The sequence below is a fragment of the Patella vulgata genome, chromosome 2 (assembly GCF_932274485.2).
Source record: "Patella vulgata chromosome 2, xgPatVulg1.2, whole genome shotgun sequence".
NCBI classification, from domain to species: domain Eukaryota; kingdom Metazoa; phylum Mollusca; class Gastropoda; family Patellidae; genus Patella; species Patella vulgata.
The window spans coordinates 28,952,800-28,979,589 of record NC_065880.2 but is presented as its reverse complement, the minus strand read 5'-3'; the positions used below and the strand labels follow the sequence as shown (position 1 = coordinate 28,979,589).

Sequence of the window (26,790 nt, the reverse complement as noted above, 5' to 3'; positions counted from 1 at the left end):
ATCATTTTTTCATACCTCATCAATTAGCAATTTTGTTTTCTTCTTCCTTGATTATTGTTTTAACCCTTTATAGTTAAAATAGTTACAATATCATTCATTATCTTGTGCCCAACAAAGTAAAGGGAGGGATATTTAAATGAGCTCTGTCAATCCATTTGTCCAGATTTTCCTTATCTCCAGAGCATATATCTCATATTAAGTGTTCATGATGCCTCTCATTAACTGTTAATCTAATTTTATTCCTTTACGTGAAATGTCATTAGGAACAACATAAATATTTTTGCTATATGAACTCCTCAAATGAAAAGTGACATAAGGTGTTCTAGATATCGTAAACACACCCTCTCTCTGCATGGTGGGGATTTCTTTTCAGCCATTTTGTCAGTTTTAACTGACTGGGAGAGAAAATGAAAATTAAATTTACCGGTAATGTGTTTATGTGTATTTTAAATAATTGGGATAATGCTAGAAATCATATTCTTTTTTTTAAAAAAATCACTCTGATATATTATATCACAAACTGACCAAAAGTTTGAATAGAAAGCAGTGCCTGTTACTACTGATATAAATCGAGTTTGAACCTATTCTTCATGTGTCAATGGAACACATTAATTGATTATAAAAACATCCATTTCCATTATGTACTAGAACATTAATAAAGATGAACATAATATATCATGTCAATCCTGGTATTTTGAAAATGTTATAGAAAGATGAGACTGGAGATAGGTTTTTATATACCAGTATTTATAATAAACATCTATATATAAACACCTGTATTATCACTGATCTCAGATAAAATTGTTAACACAATTATTATGTTAATTCATGAACGTTTTCATTCAGAATACCACTTTACCATTTTTCTTAGTTAAGTATATCAGGTATGAATTTGAAAGTAGAAAGAAAACAATATACTAGCCTAGTACTAAACAATCACACCAAAATACCAAAATGTGGGTAGTTTATTCATATAGTACTGTATATGTAATTGGAAATCTACATTGTGGGTAGCATTGCTTCATGAAGTTACTAGTTTCATTCCATTGTGAACTAATCAGGCTTATGTGAGAATATGCGGCTATTCTCCTTTCCTTGAAAGTAGAACGAAAAACAACATAACACTAACAGAACAGAGACATATAGACAGAGAAATTGAGATTAACGTTCTCTGGGAACAAATTGTCATTTAGGGATAATCTTATTTCAATAAGTCGCTCGTGGCATGAGTAGAGATCTTTAGCAGTGGGAGAAATCTTGATGACCCAAAGAAAACCAACAAGGTTAGGCACATACATGTAAACTGTAAAATTGTCACATGCAAGTATGGGCTCAAAACCATACTACTTGACACAGACCTTATAATCTAAAATACAAGCGTTAGACCACTCGACCACCCAACCCCAATAACCAGGAGTACCAAATAATCCAAATAATATACCAAAATGTGGGTAGTTCATTTTTCTTGGTAATGTATACATTTATATATCTGGTTCAGGATCATAATGTGTATGAATTTTAAAGTAGACAGTAAACAACATAACTAGAGCAGTACCAAACAATCAATTATTTTTCACTGACTTGAATCATATTGATAGAGTTACGGTACCTTAATAAAGATCAATACATGTATATAACACATAAACAAATTCAAAGGTTGGTCGATTTCAATTACAATACATGTATTTATAAAAACAGTGATATATTTATCAAAATTAAAAACATAACTGCATTCTATTTATGGATTACAAACTGTACTGTTGGCTATATGGGCTCTAATTTCATGAATAATTATAAGCAAGCATTATGAAGAAGGTGTCAAAATTATAGATGTTGAGCACACTTAGTTCATAAAATGGAGCAACTAGAGTTTATCGGCTTATAAACCCTACGTCAATCGGCAAGATCAGTCATATTGAAATATTAAAAAATATAATTAGCTTAATATTAAAGTTGCATATCAGGACCATGCATTTTTCGGATTCTATCAAATTTTTTAAGTCTTAATACACCCTAAAATGTATTTAAATTCATTTAATAATATTTGATTAAGAAAACGAAAACAAAATATCAACATTACATATTTATTAGAATTACAAAAAAGCAAATCATCTATCTCAAAACTCAGTTATTAATTTGATCAGCAATAGCATGATGTTTATGTAGGCCCTACATGAAGTTTATTTTTGTAAACACACTTTAATAAAAGCCATATAAACAATCGGTTGTAAACAATGAATGAAAAGGTGCAATAGTAAGGAGGTCTCAACACACTCAACAATTGACAGAAATAGTTTAATCTGACCTACCTCGTCCACTAGTAAATATCCTTGTTAGTATCAAATTTAGGTATCTTTCATAACAAAATATGTATAGCTTTTGTTAGTCTGTCTATTGCTCCTGACCAGTAGGTTGTGTATACTGTTTACCGGTAATAAGAAGGAACTTAGATTGTATAACAAATCTGTTATAACGCCCTGGGGTCAACATAAATAGATTATTGATCTATAGGCTTTACAATAAGTATTATTACATCGCTACCAATATTTTCATAGAGTGGCATTTTGAAGGTAGAAGCTTATACAGACCTGAAAAAATTGATTTCAGTTTTTTACCTGACAAAAATGAACTAGTATCTGACATTTTCAACTTTGTGCAAGAAACATGTATTTATTAACAACAAAACACATACTTATGGAAAACAGCTACTAGTGTATTTAAGGCGACGTTTCGTAGAGTATTCTCTCAACGTTATCAATTGATAACGTTGAGAGAATACTCTACGAAACGTCGCCTTAAATACACTAGTAGCTGTTTTCCATAAGTATGTGTTTTGTTGTTACTCTATCCAGTTACTAAATGACATTTAAAGAACATGTATTTATTACTGGCATGGGTATACAAATAACTATCATTAAAAACACTGCAAATAGGCAAATCTGTAACAGACCAAATGACAAGCACTAGAGGGATTGTGCCTGACAAAGGCTGAATTTGTGCCTTACAATGGATCTCTAAAAGGAGTATCACTATCAGTCCGAAAGGTAGAAGCGGATGTAAAACCCCACGAACTAACAAATGAACAGTCCAAAAATTGGTTCAGTTCTGTTCAGTTTTTACAAACATATAATGAATTGAAAATTTTGCAACATCAGCATTCTCTGCTGATCATATATGATAACAAGTCTGCCACCTATAAGCGTTCAGTAAAATCTTTTAATGGGCTCTCGTTAATCTGATTGAATGCAAGCCGAGAGATTTTCTATCGTTGATATTTTTGTTATACCGGTATTTTCTTAATTAAATGGTAAATAATCAATCTGAATACATTTTAATGTTGATTAAGCCACACTAAAATTAGATACTATTTATATGCAAATATTTCAGATGCAACATATAACCAACAAAACACTGAATGTAATACATAAGATCTTGAAAATACATGGTGATATTGCAGACAAGTTGTCTAATTTCATTATGTTTAGCGCAGCAGTCTTTCCTTTAGGAAGAAACGGGAGTAAACTCACAAGGTTGAGAAGGTGCCCCTATCTCCAAGCCACATATGCTCACATCCAGGATCGATACCATGACCGCAAGCCAGGTGAACGGCCAGCAAGAGCTCGAAACGGGACAATCTAGACCACTATGCCATCCCAACCCCTGGTAATATGTATAGGGATTAGCTGAAATGTGTCAAAATCTCTGAACAATAGTATTAAGTTAATCACTGGACTTCTGGGGTTTATCTAAATCTAAAATTAACACCAATATTTTATAAGACAATAACTGTCAAACATTACATTAAAGGTGTTAGATAATCAATTTCTTAGTACAGGTTTCTCTACTGTTTTTAACATTTAAAGGAGAAGTCGCAGATTTCTCAGGTCACGACAGTAAATAGAGAGAGGGAGAAATGGGGTTTAACGTCCACTCGACACAAACCAGGTCATTTTGAGACTAACATATGGTTCAATTTTATTTCAATATTTTGCTTGCATGTTGAGGTCTTTAGCTGTGGGAGGAAACTGGAGAAAACGCACAAGGTTGGACAGCTGAACCTACTCCTTGTCACGTACAACCGGGGAATTGAAACCACACCAGTTGACTCAATGACAGACCTTATGATACAACGCGCACGCTCTAGCCATTCAACCATCCAACGCCTTGTCACAGTGAATAAAAGTTACTTTATGTATGCAAATTAAATGCCAATATCTGATGATATAGCCTATTTAACTATTTCAAATCAAAACATTGAACTGTTCGGAAATGTTGGCTAGATTTGCTTAAAAGGGTTAATATGAGTTATATTACTATTAGTGAATCAATATTCGGGGCGATCTCTTTCAGCTGTAAATTTGGCAAGTACCTGGTATATACATGTAGAAACAGTTTTTCAAGCAGATACCTGTACACTGTACAATCCAAGTATATTGTACAATTAATGTAAGTCTAGAACCACCTATAATTGCAGGGAATCAATATCTATTTTCTAAAATTCTATATCCCAGATTATTTGTACAAAGTGATATGAAGGGTAATGGTTACCGTTAACCCAGTCAAGTTGATTATACCCTGAACAATTTAATTAAGATATGGAGTTAATTATACACTGGACGATTTAATTAAGATGAGGTGTGATAACTTGGAATTAACCTGTTTGTCATAATTAACCTATTGCATAATATTTACATAACGAGACCCTTTGAACTAATGTTTATGAATTAAACATGTAAAAATGTAATTAAAATCACTGTCCCTGTGCAGTCAGCAGACTGGCTACACACCTGGGTTGATGCAAGTGTTGAAATACACTACTCTGTGATACAATAATAATCTACCTGTGTTTACCTCTATAGTTATCATTTACTTACACTCAGCGAGTTCAAAAGTTCATTTTCAAGCTATCTACAAAACTAATTTCAACATAGTGATAAAATGATTGAGGATAAATTTCATGTGAAGTAACCAAGCGCAAACATTATAGATCACACAAGTACCGGTATTCAAATTCAAGAAATATGTTTTCAGTCCTATTTAAACAGAATCATTAATATTCATTATTTAGTGTCAATAAGAACAAATGACATTTGATTTGTTATTTAGGACAGATGTACATATTAATTCAATGAAATATCCCCAAATAAACAAACAGATAAAGGAAAATTTATTGATTGAAAAGATTTACTTTTCAAAAACTCTGAATATGCACAAGAAAAGGCACCAAAAATTTGTCATTCCAATTGAATCCAATGTTTGAAAAGCATTCAAATAATGACTTAGAATATTCAAATAGTAGAATCTGCATTCAATGTGACCACTAGTGAACTATTTATAAGCATCAGCATACTCCAGTCTAGGTGTAATGATAATATTTCTGTAATATCCTACATAAATTAGGCAAATGTATATTTTGTTTACCATAACAAGACTCATGTCAAATAATAAACTTAATTTAACTGATATTTACCTTAAAAACAAAACCTGTCAATCAAGTAGACATGTAACAATGAAAATTAATTACTCCAAATGAATTGATACATGTACACAATTTATCAAAGGACCATGCAGGCATCAGATTTCTGTTTAAAACAAAATGATTAATAACACTAAAACTAACAATTGAGGCACTATCATAAAGGTTATGCACTAAACAAAATTAAAAATCAAAGCAACAAAGAAATGGAAATAGTTTGGAAATACTAGTTATCTTATCATGATCCTTTATGTTTTTCGACCAGGAACTGTTCCCAAGCGCTACTTATCTTCTTGTTTTTTTTCTGAGAGGCGATACGCTTCGAAAGTACAGTTAAAGTACAATAGACATGAAAGTTGGCATATTATGTGACTTGTTCCTTCTCCTTCGACAACTTTGCATCGATTGACAGACTTCGAATTTTGGTATGTTGTCACAATTCCTCTGTGGCGGATATGATGTCATGCTTGGTTCCTGGTCCATACTCTACTAAATGTATCATACTTGTTTTCATAGACTGGATCAGGGGAGTAGAAATCAAATATTAAGCGGAATTTACCGCAAAGATGAACACGTCCAATGAGTCACTAATTGATGTGACCTTTCGATTAAAACCTGTTAAAAAATGATTATTTTTATGCCTTAGCAATGACTAGCAATAGCAACAGAATACTTTTGGATCTTGACAGTAAAACCCACCACTGTGAAAAAAGGCACCGTCCTTACCAATACCATGGTATGATAACGTACCAAAAATTAAACGAAGAATTAATAATATACAAACAGACTGCATACAGTCCATGAAGAAATGTCTGTAAACACACTTGTCTTTTGGTGCAAACGGCAAGAGAGGGTTGACAACTGAAAAATTATACGATATGAAGATTACACATTGTTAAATTTAATTTGGTTTAAGACAGACTTTACTGTATGACCTTTTAGTTTACTATCATTTGTTCCTGGAAACAGAGAAGACTTGTTGAAACGTCAAGCGGCATGTATATTAAACCAGTGATTGTATCCCATATATAAAATGGTCTTTGTGTTATCAAGTACCCTATCAAATATTAGAATAAATAATCATTGTAATATGTACATGTATACTAGTATTTGTGTGATGGGGGTAAAAGAATGAACTTAAACAATTACTGCTTGTTATAAAAGCATATATTTTGAGACAATAATTTGATAAGAGGCCCCAAATTACGAAGAAGGTAGAACACTTCGACTATGCATGATATACACATAGTTTCAGCTTTTAAATTAGTAAGACCAGAATTACAATTTATACTATTGTTGGCAAAAGGTTAAATTATAACTGGTGAGGAAATAGACGACAGGATGAGCCCCTCATATTTGTAATTACTTTACCTATAGAATTTATGACATTTCCTGCTACTGGGAGATATACATGTACAACCAAATGATATAATATTCAAACTAACACCAGTTACACGTACATTGTATATCAGACATATCTACCTTTATAACAAGCCCTGATGTTTCTGGATATTGTCTGGAGAGCTTTTATATTTTGGAATGTCTTAAATATTTAATACCTATACAGAATCTAGCCTCAAAGTCTATAGTGCATAATTTGCATTTTGTCGAAATTAACAAAATATCCACAGCTTAATCCATGCTGACAAGTACTAAATTTGATCACTTTAACATTTCTATTACAAAATCATAATCAAAATATCAAGATAATCTCCCGGTTTGGATTCAATTTGATTAAAAGAGAGTGAGAAATGGGGTTTAACGTCCACTCGACATAAACTACGTCATTTTGGGACTAATAATATTTCAATAATTCGTTTATGCCTAGGGGTCTTTAGATGTGGGAGGAAACTGGAGGACCCGGAGAAAACCCATGAGGTTGGACAGGCCACCCTACTCCTTGCTTGTCATGTACAAGCGGAGAATATAACCAGACCTTGTGTCCCTTGTGATTTCATGTGCATGTGTTAAACCACTAGACCACCCATTCAATTACAAAAAATTGAAATAGGGGTTTAATGGCTTGTCAACAACAAATGGACTATATAGCACAAGGCACACTAAAAAGAGGTCTATGAAAAGATCTTAGCAAAGATTACTGGAGGCACTGGCTTTAACCATATCTGGTTTATATCGTCCACGTAAGATGCCTAATTTTTAATTCATCATGTCTTTGTAATCACTGAACGCAATTTTAACATTATTTGGAATGATGTATTCCGATTAGAGATTCAACTTTCACAATTTGTAGTTTGTAAGGGAGTACTTAATACCTCAAATGACATTCAGAGACTTTGAGCTTTCTTTTACCAATTGTGCAACATGTTTATATGGAAAACTAATAAAACACAGTAAATACACTTGTGATATAATGTTGATGTATATTGTAGACCAATAAAACACAATAAATACACATAATGTAAACTAAAACTTGTGATATACACTATACAGTGTTTATGTATATATGGAACACCAATAAAACATAGTAAATACACATTTAAATCACACCTTGTGATATACAATGTTTCAAATTGATTATTATGAAGATCAATTAATCCACCGATTCCACTCCTTATCTACTGTGTATTATAAGTGTATTCTCTACTATCTGAGCCATCTCTACTATTCAAATAGAGATTTCAAATTTGTCTAAAGGTGAACAATAAGCAGTTTAAAACCCTCCTCACCATTAAACCTGGTGTAAATTTGTCTGAGTGAATGTAAAAAACCCATTCAAATCAAATTTTAAGCATACTGAGAATATAAAATTCTCAATTCACAGATCTTGTATTTTCAACTATGTTCATCACAACATTGTACATGTCACGTGATGAGCTCAGAGCTAACCCATCTTAATATGTTGAAGGGGAGTAATGGTTGACAATTTTGACAATCATGTGTGTTGCAATCACAACAACGCGGGACTTTTCCGATCATTTGAGTTTGGGCAACAAAAATAGCAACTGAAGACAATAACATTAATTAAAAAACAATTGATTGTTAGTCTACTAAATTTTATTCACAATGAATATATCACCGATTACATGAATACTTGTAATTGTAAATACCCTGTATATTATATATATTTTAATAAATTATATTAGGCCCTACATCCCTGTAAATTATAGGCAACTTTGTGGCTAACATTTACAAATAAATACACTTTATTTCATAATTTTAATTGATCATATTTCATAACGCAGGGTCTAATCCTAATGCTCTGTGGTTATCAGTCCATTTTCAAAGTTTTATGAAAAAAGGCCACCGCTTCTCAATAATTTCCATATTTAATTCATGTTCGACTGTTTATGTCAATAATATTCCTGATTAAATTCCTTTTTTATTTTTTTTATTCGACTGATACTGAAATCAAAACATTCTTGATAAGAAAAGTTTGGGATGTCTAAACATCGTTTATCGTCTTTATGAAAATTTATCTAAAACAAAAAATCACTTGTCAAAAGAGGCATCACAGATTGCGTGTATTGTTGGGTCTTGTGTGTTAATTATGCACACTGTGAGAAACACTTGTGCAAGTTTTGTCCTAAATTTAACCATTTTCACTGCATCCGTGTAGTATACAATAACTCATTTGGCTTGGTACCTTTTACGGTAATAGAATTCAAAGCGTTGACTGGCTGAGGCATGATCGCGATCTACGAAATGCCACCTGGAAATTCCATTCTCCATGGGTTTCATAATGGAGCTGTTCTTGTGATTAATATTAATAACCGAGCATACACTTGTATACAAGCCCGTAGCTTCGAGGGGCAGTGAAGTTTTTAGGGGGGGCACACCCGGCACAGTCTACAGTAGGTATTTTAGAGCTATGGGCGTGAAATTTTTTTTCAGGGGGTGGGGTGGGGGGCATTGCCCTCTGGCTATGGGCTGCTCGTATGGATACATTGGCCTGTGAATTTCAAAACGAAGCCGGGAATTGCGGAAAATAATTGTGTTACCAAGATGCAAAATTCTGAAATAATATTCCAAGATAAATAGAAAGACATGGAATTATCTGCCGATTATTAAACCGATGTGCGGTATAATTTGTTGATAATAATTTTTGGTATTTATAAATAAAACCAAAAAACCTGATATACCTATTCAATGATTCAATGGCCTTGGCTTTTAATTTCCCGAGGCAAATGTAAAATACATCGACATTTACGGATTTACCTCGGCTACAGCAGATTGCCGAGGTTACATGTAATTGACAGGACTGCTTAAGTTCATCAGGAAATATTAAAGATATTCAAAGGGGAGATTCAAGGCCTGTAAAACGAATGTCGTTCTTTTTGTTCTGCACATGTGTTCAAAGGAAATAATCTCACCCAACTCTCTTACCAAATAATTAATACAAGACGATAACAAAATAACGGACTACGGCCGTATTTATTTTTGTAAACGCCCAAACTCATTACTGGGTCCGAGAGCAATACAGTGTAGCTTATTCATACACAAAATTTGAATTGTTGTAAAACAGACAAACACTGTTTACGATAGACAAGCTTAATTTAAAGTAGCTAAGTCTTCAACTCAATATCATCCAAAATCTTCGACATTGAAAACACGATTTATTTGTTGGTTTAAATGAACATTGATGTTGCGATCTTACTGGGAAAAGATGGCCTTATGGTATCCAATATTTAAGACAATATGATCATTTTACAATTGGTACACGAATCCTGTACCATAATGCGTTTCAGTGCTATTTGTAATAAGGGACCCGAAAAACGAGGCTAGGCATATTCCACAAGTCATGTTAAACGGTGACGCTATATTCTTATCTGGAGAGCATGTCCAATAAATACTATTGGCGTAGACTGGAATAACTAGAAGCTAGAGATTGAAATTCGATTGAGAAAGTATGTCGGGGAACCTAATTGATTAGAAATTACAGTAAAAAAAGAATCGATTGAATGTAACTCTATTTATATACATTCATATTACATTATTGTATGCGTTGTGACCCATTTGTGTCCATTTCTAAGTCCCAAATATTAGCGAATTAGCTCCTTTAAATTAGCTTCCATTTTTGTATTTCTTGATGTCAAAGTTTGTGATGAGTTCAGTTTTACAAGAGAGAACTTTTTTATGCGCTGGGATATGTAGTTGTACAGGTAAGTTTATAATAACCCATGTTAAGTAGTTTGTTCCTAATCGAAGAGGTGGACCACGTGGCTAAGTGGGTAAGACGCTGGCTCGCTAGCCTGGAGGTCGGGTGTTTGATCCCTGCATTGGCTGAGAAAGTTCATCCAGATTTTCCGGCATGGTTCCCCTTGTCAGTTCAATGCAGGACGGAGGGCCTGACAAGAACAGCTATCTAGTTGTTTGGATGGGACGAAAAAAACCAGGTCTCGTGTACATATTGGCGTGCACATAAAAGATCCCTTGGCAGTTGGAATTCGATATAAGAGTAGGCCGTAGCGCCGCTGCCCGGGCAAAATTTCCCTCATAGAACACTGTATGGCGTATGCCCGTCTTCATTAGCCCAGTTTAGGACAAGAACAGTAGGACGTTAAACCCCATTTCATTTTTTCATTTCCTAATCAAAGAAATCTGTTTAAAATTTATGGTTCAGAGTCAGACAGTAGTGAATAAACCTGCACAACTCCACAAGTGACAATGTTTTAAAACCTGGTGATTATTAGACTAGTAAATATCAGTGTTCGAATACCCCCCTCACCCAAACAAAACCAAATACCTACCATATCCGTCTAGCGATATCAGCATCAGGGCATACCTTGCCATAATTTGATTTCGGCTCTCGGAGCTGTGTATCATTAATAATATGACAATAATAATTGATACCGGTAATCATCATAGTAGATCTACCGGTAATAATCACAGAATAAAAACATATGTCTACTCTAGGAGAATATATTTATACACTTGACAACAGGAATCTCGGATATTTCATTTACAGCCTATCTAAATCTTACCTGTCTGTATTTTTGATCAGCAACTTTTGTTTAATTTCTCTTGAAACAGACACTTGTTGATTCTTCACGTCAAACTCTTGTTAGCTTTCCCTCCTATTACATACTTCGATTATCCAGTTACAAAAGTTCAAATATCAAAAGACTTATACCCGAGTCTACAATACGACCCGGAAACAGTAGCTAGATCAACGCGCAGGTGCGTGAACCCAACATGGCGGCAAAACCAAATCTGTCAAACATTCCTGTAAATCATCTTAACATTCAGCACTAATTCAACGATTTGACAGTATTACAATAACTGATAATGGCGCATCGTAAGTAGTTGGATTGTATCAGTACTTGTCTGCTTATAAAATTTCAGCTTAAAGTAAAAAATAAAGTACAAAATGTGTTTCAAAATATTTGTTTACATTTGTCACGATTCTGGTTAATTGATCATAATTGATGAATCGGACGACAGTTCATCTTCAGAAATTTGTCAAGTTCTGAAACTGAGGAGCCAAGCATGTGGACTAATAAACGTTTCCCTTTATAGAACTGCAAATATAGAATTGGATAAAACTTTATTTGATTGGAAGGTTAAAATGAAAAATGTGCTCATATCAATGTGACATGGACAAGTCTGAGCATGTTTAATGACAGTGAACAGTCCATTGAATCATGATATTTTGAATATGTGCTATAAATTTATATAAATGAAATCAAAGTGTGTGTGTATGTCCACCCATCACGCTTCGTTGCTGTGCTCCACCTCCACATCTGTGGTATTAAATTAACCAGCATGACCCTGTGAATATTTTATGCCATCAAATAGCATAAAATTTATTGACAATTATTGTTTGATAGAAAATTATATTCCAGTATGCACAAACAGATTGCACAGCAATGTCACCTTATAATTGTTCATGGATGTGCCAGGCCAATACAAGCCAGTGTGCCATACATGATGTCAGCTTGTTTACAGATACACGTAATCGGTTTCAGTTAACCATCGTATATACTACAACGATTACCCAAATGACTATGCAAATCTTCCAATTTGCTTGGCTGTCAGATTGGCGTTTTGATTTTCACGAATGACCTGATGTGAATGACGTTAATTGATTTTGTTTTGGATTTCAAGCTTTTATAAACATTGTGAAAGTCGACATTTCTAAATAGGGACTTCCAGTCTTGAGGCCAATTAGGAACTGATACAACTCATTTTCATTTCACATGACCCTATTGTAAGGTACTTCAAGATTTGAAGTTCCAATGATTCTAATTAGTAATTTGGTAAAGTCACGGGGTAGTAAGATTTTATCCTGGGCCCTTTGTTTTGTGTACTTCACGGTTTCATATTCATTAAAGAAAACTGTACTGCTTTTAATCCCAATATTAAATTGTTACTGACAACACTTTTTTAGGGCTGAGAATTCAGAATAAAGCATTCCTCTGTTCTTCATCCATCTTAATTTGAATACCAACTCGAGACCTACATCATGAACAAATTAAAATAAGTAACCGAAACTGATGTTTTTTTCGTAAAAAGGGCTTCTAGTATTGTCACTTATTAGCAAATCTAAAAATTACATTTTCCTAGCAAAAGTTAATTACTATAAAAATAGTTCAGTATTTAATACACCAAAGCAATAAGCTTCTTTAATCCCCAAATCAAACTTTGAATATACTGGTAGCTTTATTAATAACAAATAATATTACTGAAGGTCACATTTTTATTTTAAGTTTTCAGCGATTTTCATGCACATGTACAATGTGATTCCAAAAATTTGACAGAAATATGTTTTTGTAATTTAGTCATAATTCCCTTAATACACTGTCTATTTGTATAATTCAACAATCAAAATTTATTATAGGATATGTACTATAAACATGCATTTATATCCTTTCTAAATAAGTCACAGAAAATATATTAATTTGAGTTTCAAAATATAATTTATTGAACTCAAACAACATAATGCATAAAAATGGCCATTTTTGGGACATGTTTAACTCAACAACGAAGATATATATTGAAATTATCTTGTTTATTTGAATGTCACTGTTTTTAGGACTCAGTATTGATGACCCAATGCTGTAATTTTAGAACAATTATTTGCAGACAAGTTGACTTTTAAAAATGAGTTGAAATGTTACATAAAATCTCTTAGAAATTCATTTCATAAGCTAATATTTCCTATAGATGTACCAAACTGATCAACATTAAATATTCGCTTGTCTGCTACTTTCACTGAGCGGAATGACATCAGGGCGTGTTAATTAGATCTCATATTAACTTTTTTTCTTCTTCAAATTAAATTCTAAACAATTGTTTAAATTAAATTTAAGATAAAAAATAATTGCGTTGGAAGTGTATCTTGATACAAAATATTTCCTATTTAGTGTAAATGGGTACATAAAATAGTATGTGAAGGTATAAAAAAAGTAAAAGACACGAATTCTGTTACTAAGTCTGATGATGAGATGTCATAAGTAGACCTATACTACATGTGACATTAAAGGTTAGACATTATTCAGAAAGTTACCAGAAGGCTTTCACATTACCTCTGTGAAACAGATTGTGGATGTACATTATCTTTATCCCTGTCCCTTTGAGACCAAATGTTGTTCTGTGAAAAAGGCACCATTGAAGTTGTATCTGAAATATTGGATTTCTTTGTCAGAGATGTGTATTTCAAAACTGAATAAAAAGCTGAAAAAAAGGAAATTTAAGCCGGACAAAATGACAGACACCAGGGTTTATGTACCAGACAAAGCCAGTATTTGTGAAAGGTGGCTTATTTCCAGACTTGATTCATATGTATTATAATGTTGATTTTATAAGTACATTGCATTGTCCTTTTTTTCCAGTTTGGCAGCATCCATATGTAAATATATTCAAACACTTTAATTTATCAACATGGAAGAAATCAACCAAGGAAGGAGAAGTGGCATCTGCAATGGTTGGTTTATTATCAAATTATCTTTTTAAAATGATCATTGTAACTTTTGTTAAAATATTGATGTTGGCATTTATTTTCATATCCCCATCCTTCTGTCAAATGCTTTCACATTGGAGCCTACAGTGCCCTGAAGTTAAAACTCTCTCCAAATTTTATGAAACATTCAGCAATAAGCATGGTTGCAGAAAAATTAACTTTCTTGTTTACAGAAATAGTTTTCTGCTTATTTCTGTTTTTATTTCCTCTCTGGTTTTATATTCCAGGACAAGATTTTAAAAGGAACAGTTTACCGAATATCGGGTTCTATTCCTGCAGGGAATTATTTGCAGCTGCCTAAAACTGGTTCTCAATCCTTGGGGTTGACAGGACGATACATGTATTTGATGTTCAGACCAATTCCAGCCAAATATTTTGTTGTCCATGTTGATGTTGCAACTCAAGATAATCTAGTCGTTAGAGTTTCCTTCTCTAATTTATTTAAAGAATTTAAATCAACATCAACATGTTTACAGTTTCCATTTATATGTCATGCATCTCAAGGATCAGTTTCATCATATGCTTCTATTGGCAGTAGAGGTGAGACCTCCCAGATTGTAAACAATTAGAGCTATGATTTTAAATAATACATTTTGTGTATTTGACCAGTGAGATGGGTTCTTCATTCAAATTAATATTGTCATACCATAAAGACTATTTCACATATATGCAAAGCCTCAGCAAAGATAATATGACACAATAAATGGTCAGTGTGGAAAATTTGGCATTCATGTTTTCTTTAATTTTTAATCTTAAAAAAATAATTCATTTATGGTCTTCATTGTGAATCCCTTGCAAACTACAGTATTGTGAAAGTTTAGATTTCTAAAAGGAATATCAGCCTAAAAATAAGTCAATTCCGTTCACTATTGAAAAAGACTTGAAAATTTTGTAACATTTAACATCCTCTGCAGAAGCTAGTAACAAGTCATCATCACCTATAAATGTTTAATCTGATGGAATCCAAGCTGAGGATTAAACCATGAAAAATTAGACATGGTCCAGAGGATGCATGATCGGCAACAACGATTTTAAGTAATGTTAGATATTTGAAATTATTATAACCATAATCCATTTTTTTTTTTGATAGATCAAGGTGGACCAACACCTATTACAGCTCGGTGGACTGTCTTATCATTAGATTTTGAACATATTTTATCAACTTACTTAAACAGAAAATATCATTTCATCAAGAGTATCCGGTTATGTGCTAATATGATTGTTAAAAATATCTACACCAGTGATATGATGTATGATCCAGGTAATTAAAATATATGTGGATGTCTCCTGCCTTAAAGGTTGTGTTTATATCTCCTTCTGTCCTTCATCCTATCCTTATGTCCATCCAAATATTTTTGTGTCACTAAGATATTTGTTTTAAATTATAACCTATCCATCTCTCTGGAACTTTCTGTCTTATAGTACCGGTAATTTAAATAAAATAAATACCTGTATGTGGCTTCGAAACAGCTTGATAGAGATTATTAGGAACAGAGAATTTGTATTCTCCTTATTAATGAAAATGCAATTATCCTGGCAACTGAATTATTTATTGAAGGATCAGATAGAATGGAATCAGAAAAAAAGGTACTGTTTCGAAAATTTAAAATTCACCATATTTTATAATACATGTTAGATATAAACTTTTCTCTAACAATAGTGTTCTGTATTTTTGTTTTCAATGCTTGTGATTATTTTCAAGGAATAACATTTGAAGAAAGTAAGAAAAGGGGCATGGTTCCTGGAAATATAGCACCAATGCCAAGAGAAATGGCTTTTCCTTTATTGAAAGGTTCTAACTGGCATGATGTCTATGATATAATTCGGTAAGATTCTCAATTTGGATGATTCTGGTGTACATATATGCCAGGTAATACGGTTCTATACATAACCTTACACATATCAATACTTTAGCCGAGAAAGTTCGTCCAAATTTTCTGGCATGGTTTCCCCTTGTCGCTTATGCAGGATGGAGGGCCTGACATGGACTGCTGTCTAGTCGTTCAGATGGTACGTGTTCGCATTGCCGTGCACATAAAAGATCCCTTGACAGTTGGAATTCGATATAAAAGTAGGCCGTAGTGCTGCTGTCCGGGCAAAATTTCCCTCATGGCACACTGTATGGCGTATGCCCGTCTTCATTAGCCCAGTTCGGAGTAGAACAGTAGGACGTTAAACCCCATTTCATTTTATTTCATATCAATACATGACCTGGTTAATCTGGCAATACCATTCAAATATTATGAGAAATATAATGAAAATTAGATGGAGAACAGAAATTGAAAACGGCAGTTGTGAATGATTTATTTAGTAGGACCAATCTGTATTTAACAACAAGATATATTATATTTTAGATTTCCGACAGAGACTGAAATGAAGCCATTTGATTCTATCCAGTTTACAAACCAGAGATCTAGTGGAAGTAAGTTCAAATAGAAAATCTGATATATTTTTCTCCATTTATTTCATCTGTTATCACTGAGTTACATTGGTTTTTATTTTTTGAGTAGGAGTCTGGGCCATGGGGCCACATTCAGAAACACAAATGTTTGTAAATGATTTTGTGCAGCCCGCTTTTAAACAAATAGGGTCTTGCTGATTTACCAAATATCTTATTTACTATGCTGTGGAATTCTGTAGCTCTTTCAGATATTCTCACATTTTCATTTTTTAAAGGGCATATAGCTCTAACTTACATCCCACTTCTACTCGTTGCCACTGGTAACCTTTGATAAAACTGTCCTGTTTAATCGCAATACATGCTTAAAAGTATCCGTGTAACAGTAATGTACAGAAAGAGTACTGTTCATAATGTACAGAAAGAGTACTGTTCATTTCTGATACACGGATACTTTTAAACCGTTTTAGATACCTATCAAGCAATCAGTAGCGGACGTTTAGTCCGATCCAGATCGCAAATGAAGACGATGGCTCTAACCAATGTACATGAAACAACTAGTCAAAATCATAGTAACAAAATAAAATGGGGGGAACTACATGGCAGTTCAAAAACATATACAATGACATTAAATTAACATAACAACATATTACAAAAATCAATTATTATACATATCAATTGGCATCTATTTTATAATTTGGTTTGATTTATATTAATATGCAAAATATATATATTAGAATATTGAATAATTATTTTAATTAATTGTGATGATAGAAGGCGCAGTTCTCTTGCTGGACACTTCACAGGCATTGATAATAAGCAGGATGAAAAAAACGCCTAGAAAGTCATAAACTTTATTACAAATAAATTTCAACGGAAGAACCATCCGCCGATGCATACTTTCACCAGGAATGACCCACGTTTCGCATTTCCTTTACACTACATTTAATAATATCGCAGTCCTCTACGCCATAGATAAGATGTTTTGACGGTGTGGTCTAAACAAACACGTGATTGTTTTACGCTCAGAGTATCATAGCAAGACGCACGTGTAAATACTACTCAGGTCGTCTCTCCACAGCAAAATCATTCTACCATGAAATGTAACGTGAGGCTCAGAAAGGGATAAATAATGAAAGAGCAGAAAGTATTTGTCACTTTTCGGTTGAAACGACTCGATGATAAATACTATTTTTCACATGTTGGTTCACAATACTCGATAGAAATGTGATGTAAGTAACTTATTAGCACCTTTCCTCGGTGTATCGGTGAATATCAGGACAGTTTTGGTCGGGGGCCGCCTCGGCTTCGCCTCGGCTGGGCCCTCGACCAAAACTGTCCTGATATTCACCGATACACCTCGGAAAGGGTGCTAATAACTACTACTTAATACTGTCCATAATATTCAACATTGAAAACACAAATTATTATTCAAAGTTGGTCCATTTCAAGCAATATTGATGCTCTTAATTGAAGGAATTAAAAATTGCTGATCCACAAATGACAAAAAGATAAACTTGTTGACTGGGCTTACATTGTACCATGTATAAACACCAATAATTCAATTTGAACTAACCATCTATTTCACAGAACATTACTGATTAGAAATTACAATAAAATTAAAAACATTAAATGTAAATCAATCAGGATATTCACTCACTTTACATTTTTGACCCATTTTTGTTTTTGTAAGCTTCTAGAGAATAGAGCTGCATGTAAAAGCCCTTAAATATATGCATACATTTTGTTGGTTTGCTCATTATGTCATATATTATAGAGAGGCGGTTCTATGAATGAATTATTACATTTATTGTATTACAGATGTAGAACCGGTTCGACAATCATCTAAAACAGTGGATATAAGTAAATGTGTATCTGATAGAGTAACTATGATAAATAAAGTAACAGCACCAAGAGAGGTAATATTCTCTTTACTCATCATAGACTTTCAACTAAATATTTTGTTTAAAGAATCAAAAGATATGTTTTGAACGGTTTTTAAATGCATAACAATCCCACAGTGGAGTTGGCACATATCCAATAGATATTGCAGTTATAAAACTCAGGAGGAATATTTCTATAACCTTAAAGGCTGGTTAATTTTCATATTTGCAGAAAAAAGAGCAGAAATCACATAAGAACATTTTATTGGCCCAATTATTAAAATCAAAGTCAGTATCTGTACAATATTATATAGACAGAATGAATTAACCATCTCCTGAAATAAGAACAAAAAAAACGTAATTCCAAAACAAAATTTCCATTTTTTTTAAACAAAAAATTGTCAGCCGTGTACAGTGTAGCACTTGTAGCATTAAATTCCAGTGGAAAAAAGACTTTTTTATTTAATGAAATTTGAATTTGATCAACAAAAATGCATCTTTTTACATATAACTGTTAGATTCCTATTCAGACTGATGAGAATACACCATTGATGTGTTTATAAGAAGTCATGATAAATTTATATTTCAGAAAAAGACACGGCAACATGTAAATTCTGATTTACCAGAAGTAGGTGTTGTTGATACGTGGTCTGTAGCACATGATGAGTTAGGAGATGTTCATCTGTTTGCTAAAACTGATGACGATGTTGTTGTACATAGAGAAGATAAACGTACTGGACGAGAGGTAAGCTGAAAAACTGCTCAATAGATATGAAATGTGATTTAACGTCCTACTGTTCTGCACGAACTGGGCTAATGAACACAGACATACGTCATATAGTGTGCTATGAGGGAAATTTTCTCCAGACAGCGGTACTACAGCCTACTCTTATTATGAATTCCAACTGTCAAGGGTTATTTTACGTGCATGCCATTGTGTACATGGGACCTTGGTTTTTGTACCAACCAAACGACTATACATTGTCCCTTGCCGGGCCCTCCATCCTGCACTATTCACAAGGGGAACCACACCAATAAGTTCTGATGAACAGAATCAAACTCCCCCGAATAGACAGACAGTATAGACAGTAAACAAATACAAACTTTTATTTTACAAAGTTAAAATCAACACTGACTGCAAAAAGTATAAACCCAACAAAACAAACGTGAATAAAATTGTTAGCTTTGTGAATTGACACAAGAGAAGAATAGTAAACTGTATATTGTAAGAAAACTGATGTGGTTGCACATTTTTGACTTTAAAATTGAGAGAGAGACAGAGAAATGGGTTTTAAAGTCCACTCGACACAAACTAGGTCATTTAGGGACTAACATATGGTTCAATTTTATTTCAAAAATTCGCTTGCAAGTAGGGGTCTTTAGCAGTGGGAGTAAACCAAAGGACCTGCAGAAAACCCATGAGGTTAGACATGCGACTCTACTCCTTGTCATGTACAACCGGGGAATCGAAACCACACCAGTTGACTCACATTGCGCACATTGAGGAGCCTACAAAACATTTTAGTTACAATCTTAAAATATTGGGGATTTGTGGGTTTTTTTTTCAAATTTTGATTTGATTTTTCAGATAAGCAGGAATAAAGTGAAAGGTCCAACGACAGTAGTTAATAAGAAAGACAACTTTACAGTAAGATCTTTCTAATGAATGTCTAAATATAAATTATGTTTAAGTTCAGTATTATAAAAAAGACTTATTTATGTCATCTGCAAGATAATGATGAAAGTTATGTAATTTTCAATTTATCATATCTTTGTAACTACTGAATAGAATTGAAATTTTTTTGGACTGAAATTCCATTTATTGTATCCCAATATTATAATTAGCTACAAATTCAAAATCACACAAATGGCGATCAACGGCTTTAAAGTATATTTTGAGAAAATAAATATGTAGTGGTTTGTTACTAAAATCTGTATGATTTTAATTTATATTTTAGCAATTAGAACCTGATCCAATATTAAAGTTGAAAAAAATAGTTGGGTTTGGTGGTGGAACATATAAGGAGGTAAGTTGTCTGTGTATTTTAAAAATTCAATGTAAGTATAGTAATACAGAACTACAATGAAAATAATGATCAATATGAACTTTCCAAACAAATTAGAAGTAGTATCATGTATTCTAGAAAAAGTAAACACTTTATACCAATTATAAAAGTTGACTACCTGGTGGAGTCTCCATATACTCACTAAATGAAATGGGGTTTATGCACCAACTAGACTAATGCAGTGTGCTATGTGGAAACATTTTCCTGATCAGCTGTCTTTCTGCCTGCTCTTTACCAAATTTCAACTGTCAAGGCTTCATTTATGTGCACACGAATAAGTACAGAGGTGGATGCTTTCCAGTGCCAGCTCCTCAGTTCTGCACCACTGATAAAGGGAAACCAGGTTTTTATGGAAAAAAACTGAGTAACTTGGTCAGTCAACATGGGCGTTGGCGCCTATCTATGAGCCATTGTGGCTCCTATATTCACTAAGACTAGTGTCCGTACTTACACATTGCTGCCAATGCAAAATACATGTTATTTGAAAAGTAATTTATAGTGATTGCAAATTAAGATCAAATCTTTGTTTGAAATAATGATTTAATTTCAATGTTATTCAGGTTCTATGGACACAGGATGTAACAACGGTTGTTTATCCCTGTCATGCTGTTGTTGTAGCTATGAAAGTCAATAATGGACGACAACGTTTCTTTATTGGACACACAGATAAGGTAAAGATCTAGTAAATACAGCGTAAGTTGTTAGATTCTGGTCTGGGGATCAATTACCTTTATTTCTGCTTAAACTAAATTATTATATTTTTAAAAATATTTTGCTCTGTTGGGATTAAAATATGTCATTCAGAAGAAATGTAATGGGGATTAACCATACACTTTTCTGAACCAATCAAGATAATGAAAATTGGTATATGACTAGAAGTATACTGTGACAGAAATTTTGCCCAGACATTGGGGCTACATCCTACTCTAAATTTACAGTTTTGCACCAGACAGAGGAATCAGGGACTTTCTCGGCCATCACTGGAATCGAACCTGGAAATCTCAAGTATAGTGTGCCAGCCTGGGCTCACTCAAAAGGAAGATAACGATGTCAGGTTGGGCTAGAGATTTCCTGCCAATGTATATTAAGATTTACTTAATTTTTGTAAGCTATTAAAATTTGAGTACAGTATTAATATTTCTTTGGAGTAGAAAAGGGCTATTTTGTAGTTCCAAGGTTACTTGTTAATTCATGTCAAATTTTACAGGTGTCTGCTATTGCTATTACTGGTAATTCAGCTCTACTGGCTTCAGGTCAGACAGGAACAATGAGTCTTGTAAGAGTATGGAGATTTCATAATGGTGAATGTTTAGCCATGTGTAAAACACACACCCATTCTTTACACTCTCTAAGGTTTGTTCCATTAATTCTTTTAAATCTCCATGTAAGCAAGATTATTCTGAAATAAAACGATGCAGATATGTATTCCAGAGGACATAAACAATGCAAAAAGAAAGTTACAATAATAGCTTTACTGTATCTTTTACCAGAACATCCGGTAGCACTTGCCACTTCAGGGTCCATGTAGTTAAGTCTGTCCAGTTTTCATATACTGTTTGTCCTGTGTTTTTAGGGGAGTTGGGTCAATATCTGGTAGTTCGGGAAGGTCATAAACTCCCACATGCCAAATTAGAGACCACATGGGGTTATGATTGATTTTTTTCCATATTGAAATGACCTCCCCAACGCCTGGTCTTTTAGTTGAATTTTAGTAAATGGGAGACAACTCTTGAGTTACCTATTATCTGCCCTTAGACCACACAGTTTTTATAATGATAACAGACAACTGGTTTCTGGGTTGTTTTGTTTTAGTAAATGTGAGACAACTCTTGAGTTTACCTATTATCTTCCATTAGACCATATTGTTATTATGCTGTAGCTATTTGACTATTTGTTTTTTCCTTTATAGTTTTTCTACTAATGGTAATGTTTTATGTGGTGTTGGTAAAGATGGTCAAGGGAAAAATGTAATATATTTATTTAAACTTCAAACTTTTTTTTTCACATCTTTCTACACTCTAGAATTATACAGTTAACATTTTGATACTTATTTTGCTAATATATTAATGTGATAAAGAAAATAATTAACCATTCATAATACAATGTAATGTAATTTATAGAATGTGTGTATTATACACCCACTTATAACAGTAACAAAAGAAAATCGTATACTTATTTTGCTAATATATTAATGTGATAAAGAAAATAATTAACCATTCATAATACAATGTAATGTAATTTATAGAATGTGTGTATTATACACCCACTTATAACAGTAACAAAAGAAAATCGTATTCTAAGTCAAAGATATAGTATATAATTGTTGATATCTTTTATTCTATATACAGATGGTGGTAATATGGAATACATCTAAAGTGTTAAAATCTAGAGAGATGTCTGTCATGGCTAAAGCTCACACTGATGTAGATATTGTTAGAATGAAGATTGCAGGATTTGATGAAACAAGGTAAGTCTGTTAGATTGATTATAGATAGAAATGATACATTGTTGAGTCTTTTTCTACGTTATTTTAGGTACTTCTTGTAGTAATTTCATTCAAATATTCCTTTTAGAGGTTCAACTTACACAATACTGTAGTTTTGACAGGATTAACTGTCCCTCAAATGGCGATCAGAGATTTTAAGCAAACATAATATAGTTGTCTATTACTGTTTCTTTATGGAATTTCATGACAGTTTAATAATGTAACATGGAATGAAATAAAAAAATAATTCTTAGAAATTTCTTTCCTCTTTTTTTTTCATTAGAATGGTATCGTGTGGACGTGATAATGTGAGATTATGGCGTGTAAAAGAAGGATCATTAAGATCAGCGCCAGTATCTCTAGGAGAACATCATAACATGGATTTAACAGATATCTGTTTTGAAAATTGTGTTCAACCTGATAAGGAATCCACCAATAAAATTATGTAAGTTTTTAAAAAGATTCTTACACAAACTGAATAGAAAATTTAAGAATCAACTTTGAGATATGTGTAATGTTAAAAATGAGTAAGGGGTTTTGTTTTTCTTAAACATGTATCGTTCAAGAAAATTGGAATTGACTGAAAAACTACAATTTATTGTGTATGAAATAAATAATCAAGATCTGTTTCCATTGACATCTTTTTCTTATTCCTCTTGGGGCAAGGCTCTTCAATAAAGCTTATAGCTCTATCAATTCAAATATGATCAACATGAAACTTGTTCTTTTGAAATTTACACATTGATTGATGGATGGACTACAATTTTTGAAAAGTCACAATGGTCAATAATATGCTTGTACTTGTTTTCAATACACTGATGAGGCTTGAGGCTTTACTAATTGACTTCCTCCTTATACTGAAATTGGTGTTATAGCAAACTTTGTTATAGTTTAGTGAGGTTCCTATGTAATTAATTGGGAAGAAATTGACTAAACTGGACTAAATATGGTTTTATTATGTTTAAAAACAATTATGATTTTCAGATATGCGTGTAGTAAATCTGGTCATGTGATAAAGATAGATTATCAGAAAGTTGCTGTTCAACATGTCAGACGTCTGCTTCCTGTCAATAAAAAATCAACGAAAGATAAAGAAGTAAAAACAGGTAAATAGATTGTGGGACTACACGAGTGCTGGATATTGTGATTTCAATCATGATGCAATATTTATTGTGATTCAGGTATTGTGATTTGATTCACCTGGTTCATATCTAAGTCATAAAATTAACGAAGCAGGTGATATAGATTGACTTAAGGTTGATAGCGTTGCTCCCACCTGCCTTATGTCCAGTAGTGCACCTACTTGTTACTTATATACTCAAACCTGTTGTATAGTAAACCACTCTACAAGCACCAGTGTTCATGGTAAAAGTCAAATTGTTTCATAGTAGTAATGTGACCTTTAATGTGATGCTCAGAAAGTTCTACGTGTGATGTAACATGATATTGATGGTGTCGATAACGGGCTTTGTTTACAACGAATGTAGTAGTAAAAGCGATTCTGGGCAAAGTTCACACTAAAAAGGAAATATTTTTTATCCAGATATACTTCAAACACTTATATTTTTTTTCTTAATAATTTAAAAAATTGTTTTAGAATTTAATTTGCAGAAGCAAAAAAGTTAATATTAAGAGCTAATTAACTTACCCCAATGTCATCCCGATCAGTGTTATTGACCGCCAAGCGAATATTTACTGAGTGATCAGTTTGAGTCAAGTGCTATGATTTCGATTCTCAGCTTGTACATGGCACGGCAGGGTCACCTGTCCAACCTCATGGGTTATATCCAGTTTTCTCCCACTGCTAAAGATTCCCCCCCCCCCTTTGTGCAGGCGAATTATTGAAATAGAATTAAACCATATATTTATTTTAGTTCCAAAATGACCAGTTTGTGTCGAGTGGACATTAAACCACAAATCTCTTTCTCTCCCTATCTAAATATAGGTACAGGAATATGCATTAACAGTATGTTTGTTAGTGAAGCATTTTGTGTGACGGGATCAGATGATGGATTTCTACGTCTATGGCCACTAGATTTTGCTAATGTATACTTAGAGGCAGGTGAGTTTTCTGACAGTTTCTGATTATATTATGTTCTCAAGGATGGTTAATTATGAGTTACAAATGTTCCTTCCATCTTAACAGAAGTGCAGTTGTGTAACACTGTCAGTCTGATAATAGATTTGGTGTGAGTAATGTGAATATCATTCTGTGGTTGTGGACCTGGTACAGTGGTAACAATATATAATTATTCATGTCTTGTTTAGTGGAATTTCACTTTTCTCAAGATAAATGAATTCCACGATGTTCGGGCAACACAAAAAGGAGCTGAACCTATTTGATATAGGTGAAAATACCGTATTGAATCAGGTTGATCTGTGGTATTATTTAAATAGGGTTAGGACAAGTTCTTTACTATTAAATCTTTGTTTAGAAAAAGCGGAAACTGAAATTTTCAATAAAGAGAGTTTCTTCTCCCACAAAACAAATCAAAATATACAATCCAATGAAACTGACTCATTTATTTTTGCCCATAATCATCAAAGTGGCCTAGCCATGTTAAGTCAGATTGATTACAATTTTGATTAGTATTCAACTTGTCTAAAGTAACATAATTATTTTAACAGAACATGAAGGTCCTGTAACAGCTGTTAATTTATCATCAGATGGTATGAAAATATTGGCTGGTACTATTACTGTAAGATTTTATTTTTATTATTACGTAAATATAGAAATTCTGGTTTCGAATAATTTTAAATCTTTTGTTGTTTAATTTGTTTGATAGACTTTTCCAGTCTCTGACAAGACCGTTAAAAATTTGGAAGTATTCACAATCAAATGTGTACAATAACAACATAAACAAAAACATAGGTGAAGCATGTGCAATAAAATCATCTCCAATGTAGCCAGTCTACGATCTCATTATTTCATTTCCCTAGAAGTTGCATATCTAGCATACAGGACCTTGGATATTGTCCAAAACCGTAAAAAGCTATCACAAAAGGAATTTGGCACTGGCTTTATTCAGTAAACATAAGTAATAACATTGCAGATGTTGTTAAATTTTATTTGATTTGGAAAGTCATAAGAAATATTGATGGCCATATTGGTATGTACTGACATATTGGTATGTTTCGTTGTCTGGCAAGCTATATTTTGTTTTACAGGGTAATCTAGGTATATTAGATGTATCAACACGAGGTTATACTACTATAATGAGATCACATACATCTAGTATACATAGTATATCTATAGATCCATATAGAAAACATATAGCTACTGTAGCTGATGATAAAACTATCAGAGTCTGGGATGCTGAAACACTTCAACAGGTACATGCACAAAATAATTATTTTTATCATATGATGCTTGTTCTATTAAATCAGCAATATCGAACAAGATCTTGCATTTAGGCAAATTGACTCCAAATGAGAATGACCATTTTGATGTTATGAATGACTTTTTTGTGTTAAATCTCATTCTTTTCATCTCCTCAATTAAACAGAAATGTACAGTTTTCAATGAATTGTTTAAATGGCTCCAAATGGAAATGTTAAAATG

General features: G+C 33.0%; 2 protein-coding genes across 2 annotated transcripts in view; one reads left to right on the top strand and one right to left on the bottom strand.

Annotated features, from left to right (window-relative positions):
* Positions 1 to 11,526, bottom strand: part of LOC126809672 (MICAL-like protein 2) — a 51,500-nt gene extending 39,974 nt beyond the window's left edge. Inside the window, exon 1 of the mRNA XM_050534342.2 lies at positions 11,419 to 11,526. The gene's annotated coding sequence lies outside the window, so the exon portion shown is untranslated. The remainder of the gene's footprint in view (positions 1 to 11,418) is intronic.
* Positions 11,527 to 11,597: 71 nt separating this feature from the next.
* Positions 11,598 to 26,790, top strand: part of LOC126810814 (WD repeat-containing protein 90) — a 33,112-nt gene continuing 17,919 nt past the window's right edge. The window contains exons 1-19 of the mRNA XM_050536098.2: positions 11,598 to 11,732; positions 14,269 to 14,360; positions 14,624 to 14,936; positions 15,487 to 15,657; positions 16,099 to 16,222; positions 16,751 to 16,818; positions 18,616 to 18,713; positions 19,267 to 19,422; positions 20,266 to 20,325; positions 20,636 to 20,704; positions 21,304 to 21,414; positions 21,951 to 22,096; positions 22,653 to 22,710; positions 23,092 to 23,210; positions 23,512 to 23,673; positions 24,213 to 24,334; positions 25,174 to 25,290; positions 25,857 to 25,927; positions 26,397 to 26,561. Of these exons, the coding sequence (XP_050392055.2) occupies positions 11,723 to 11,732; positions 14,269 to 14,360; positions 14,624 to 14,936; positions 15,487 to 15,657; positions 16,099 to 16,222; positions 16,751 to 16,818; positions 18,616 to 18,713; positions 19,267 to 19,422; positions 20,266 to 20,325; positions 20,636 to 20,704; positions 21,304 to 21,414; positions 21,951 to 22,096; positions 22,653 to 22,710; positions 23,092 to 23,210; positions 23,512 to 23,673; positions 24,213 to 24,334; positions 25,174 to 25,290; positions 25,857 to 25,927; positions 26,397 to 26,561 (2,232 nt within the window). The 5' untranslated portion in view covers positions 11,598 to 11,722. The remainder of the gene's footprint in view (positions 11,733 to 14,268; positions 14,361 to 14,623; positions 14,937 to 15,486; positions 15,658 to 16,098; positions 16,223 to 16,750; positions 16,819 to 18,615; positions 18,714 to 19,266; positions 19,423 to 20,265; positions 20,326 to 20,635; positions 20,705 to 21,303; positions 21,415 to 21,950; positions 22,097 to 22,652; positions 22,711 to 23,091; positions 23,211 to 23,511; positions 23,674 to 24,212; positions 24,335 to 25,173; positions 25,291 to 25,856; positions 25,928 to 26,396; positions 26,562 to 26,790) is intronic.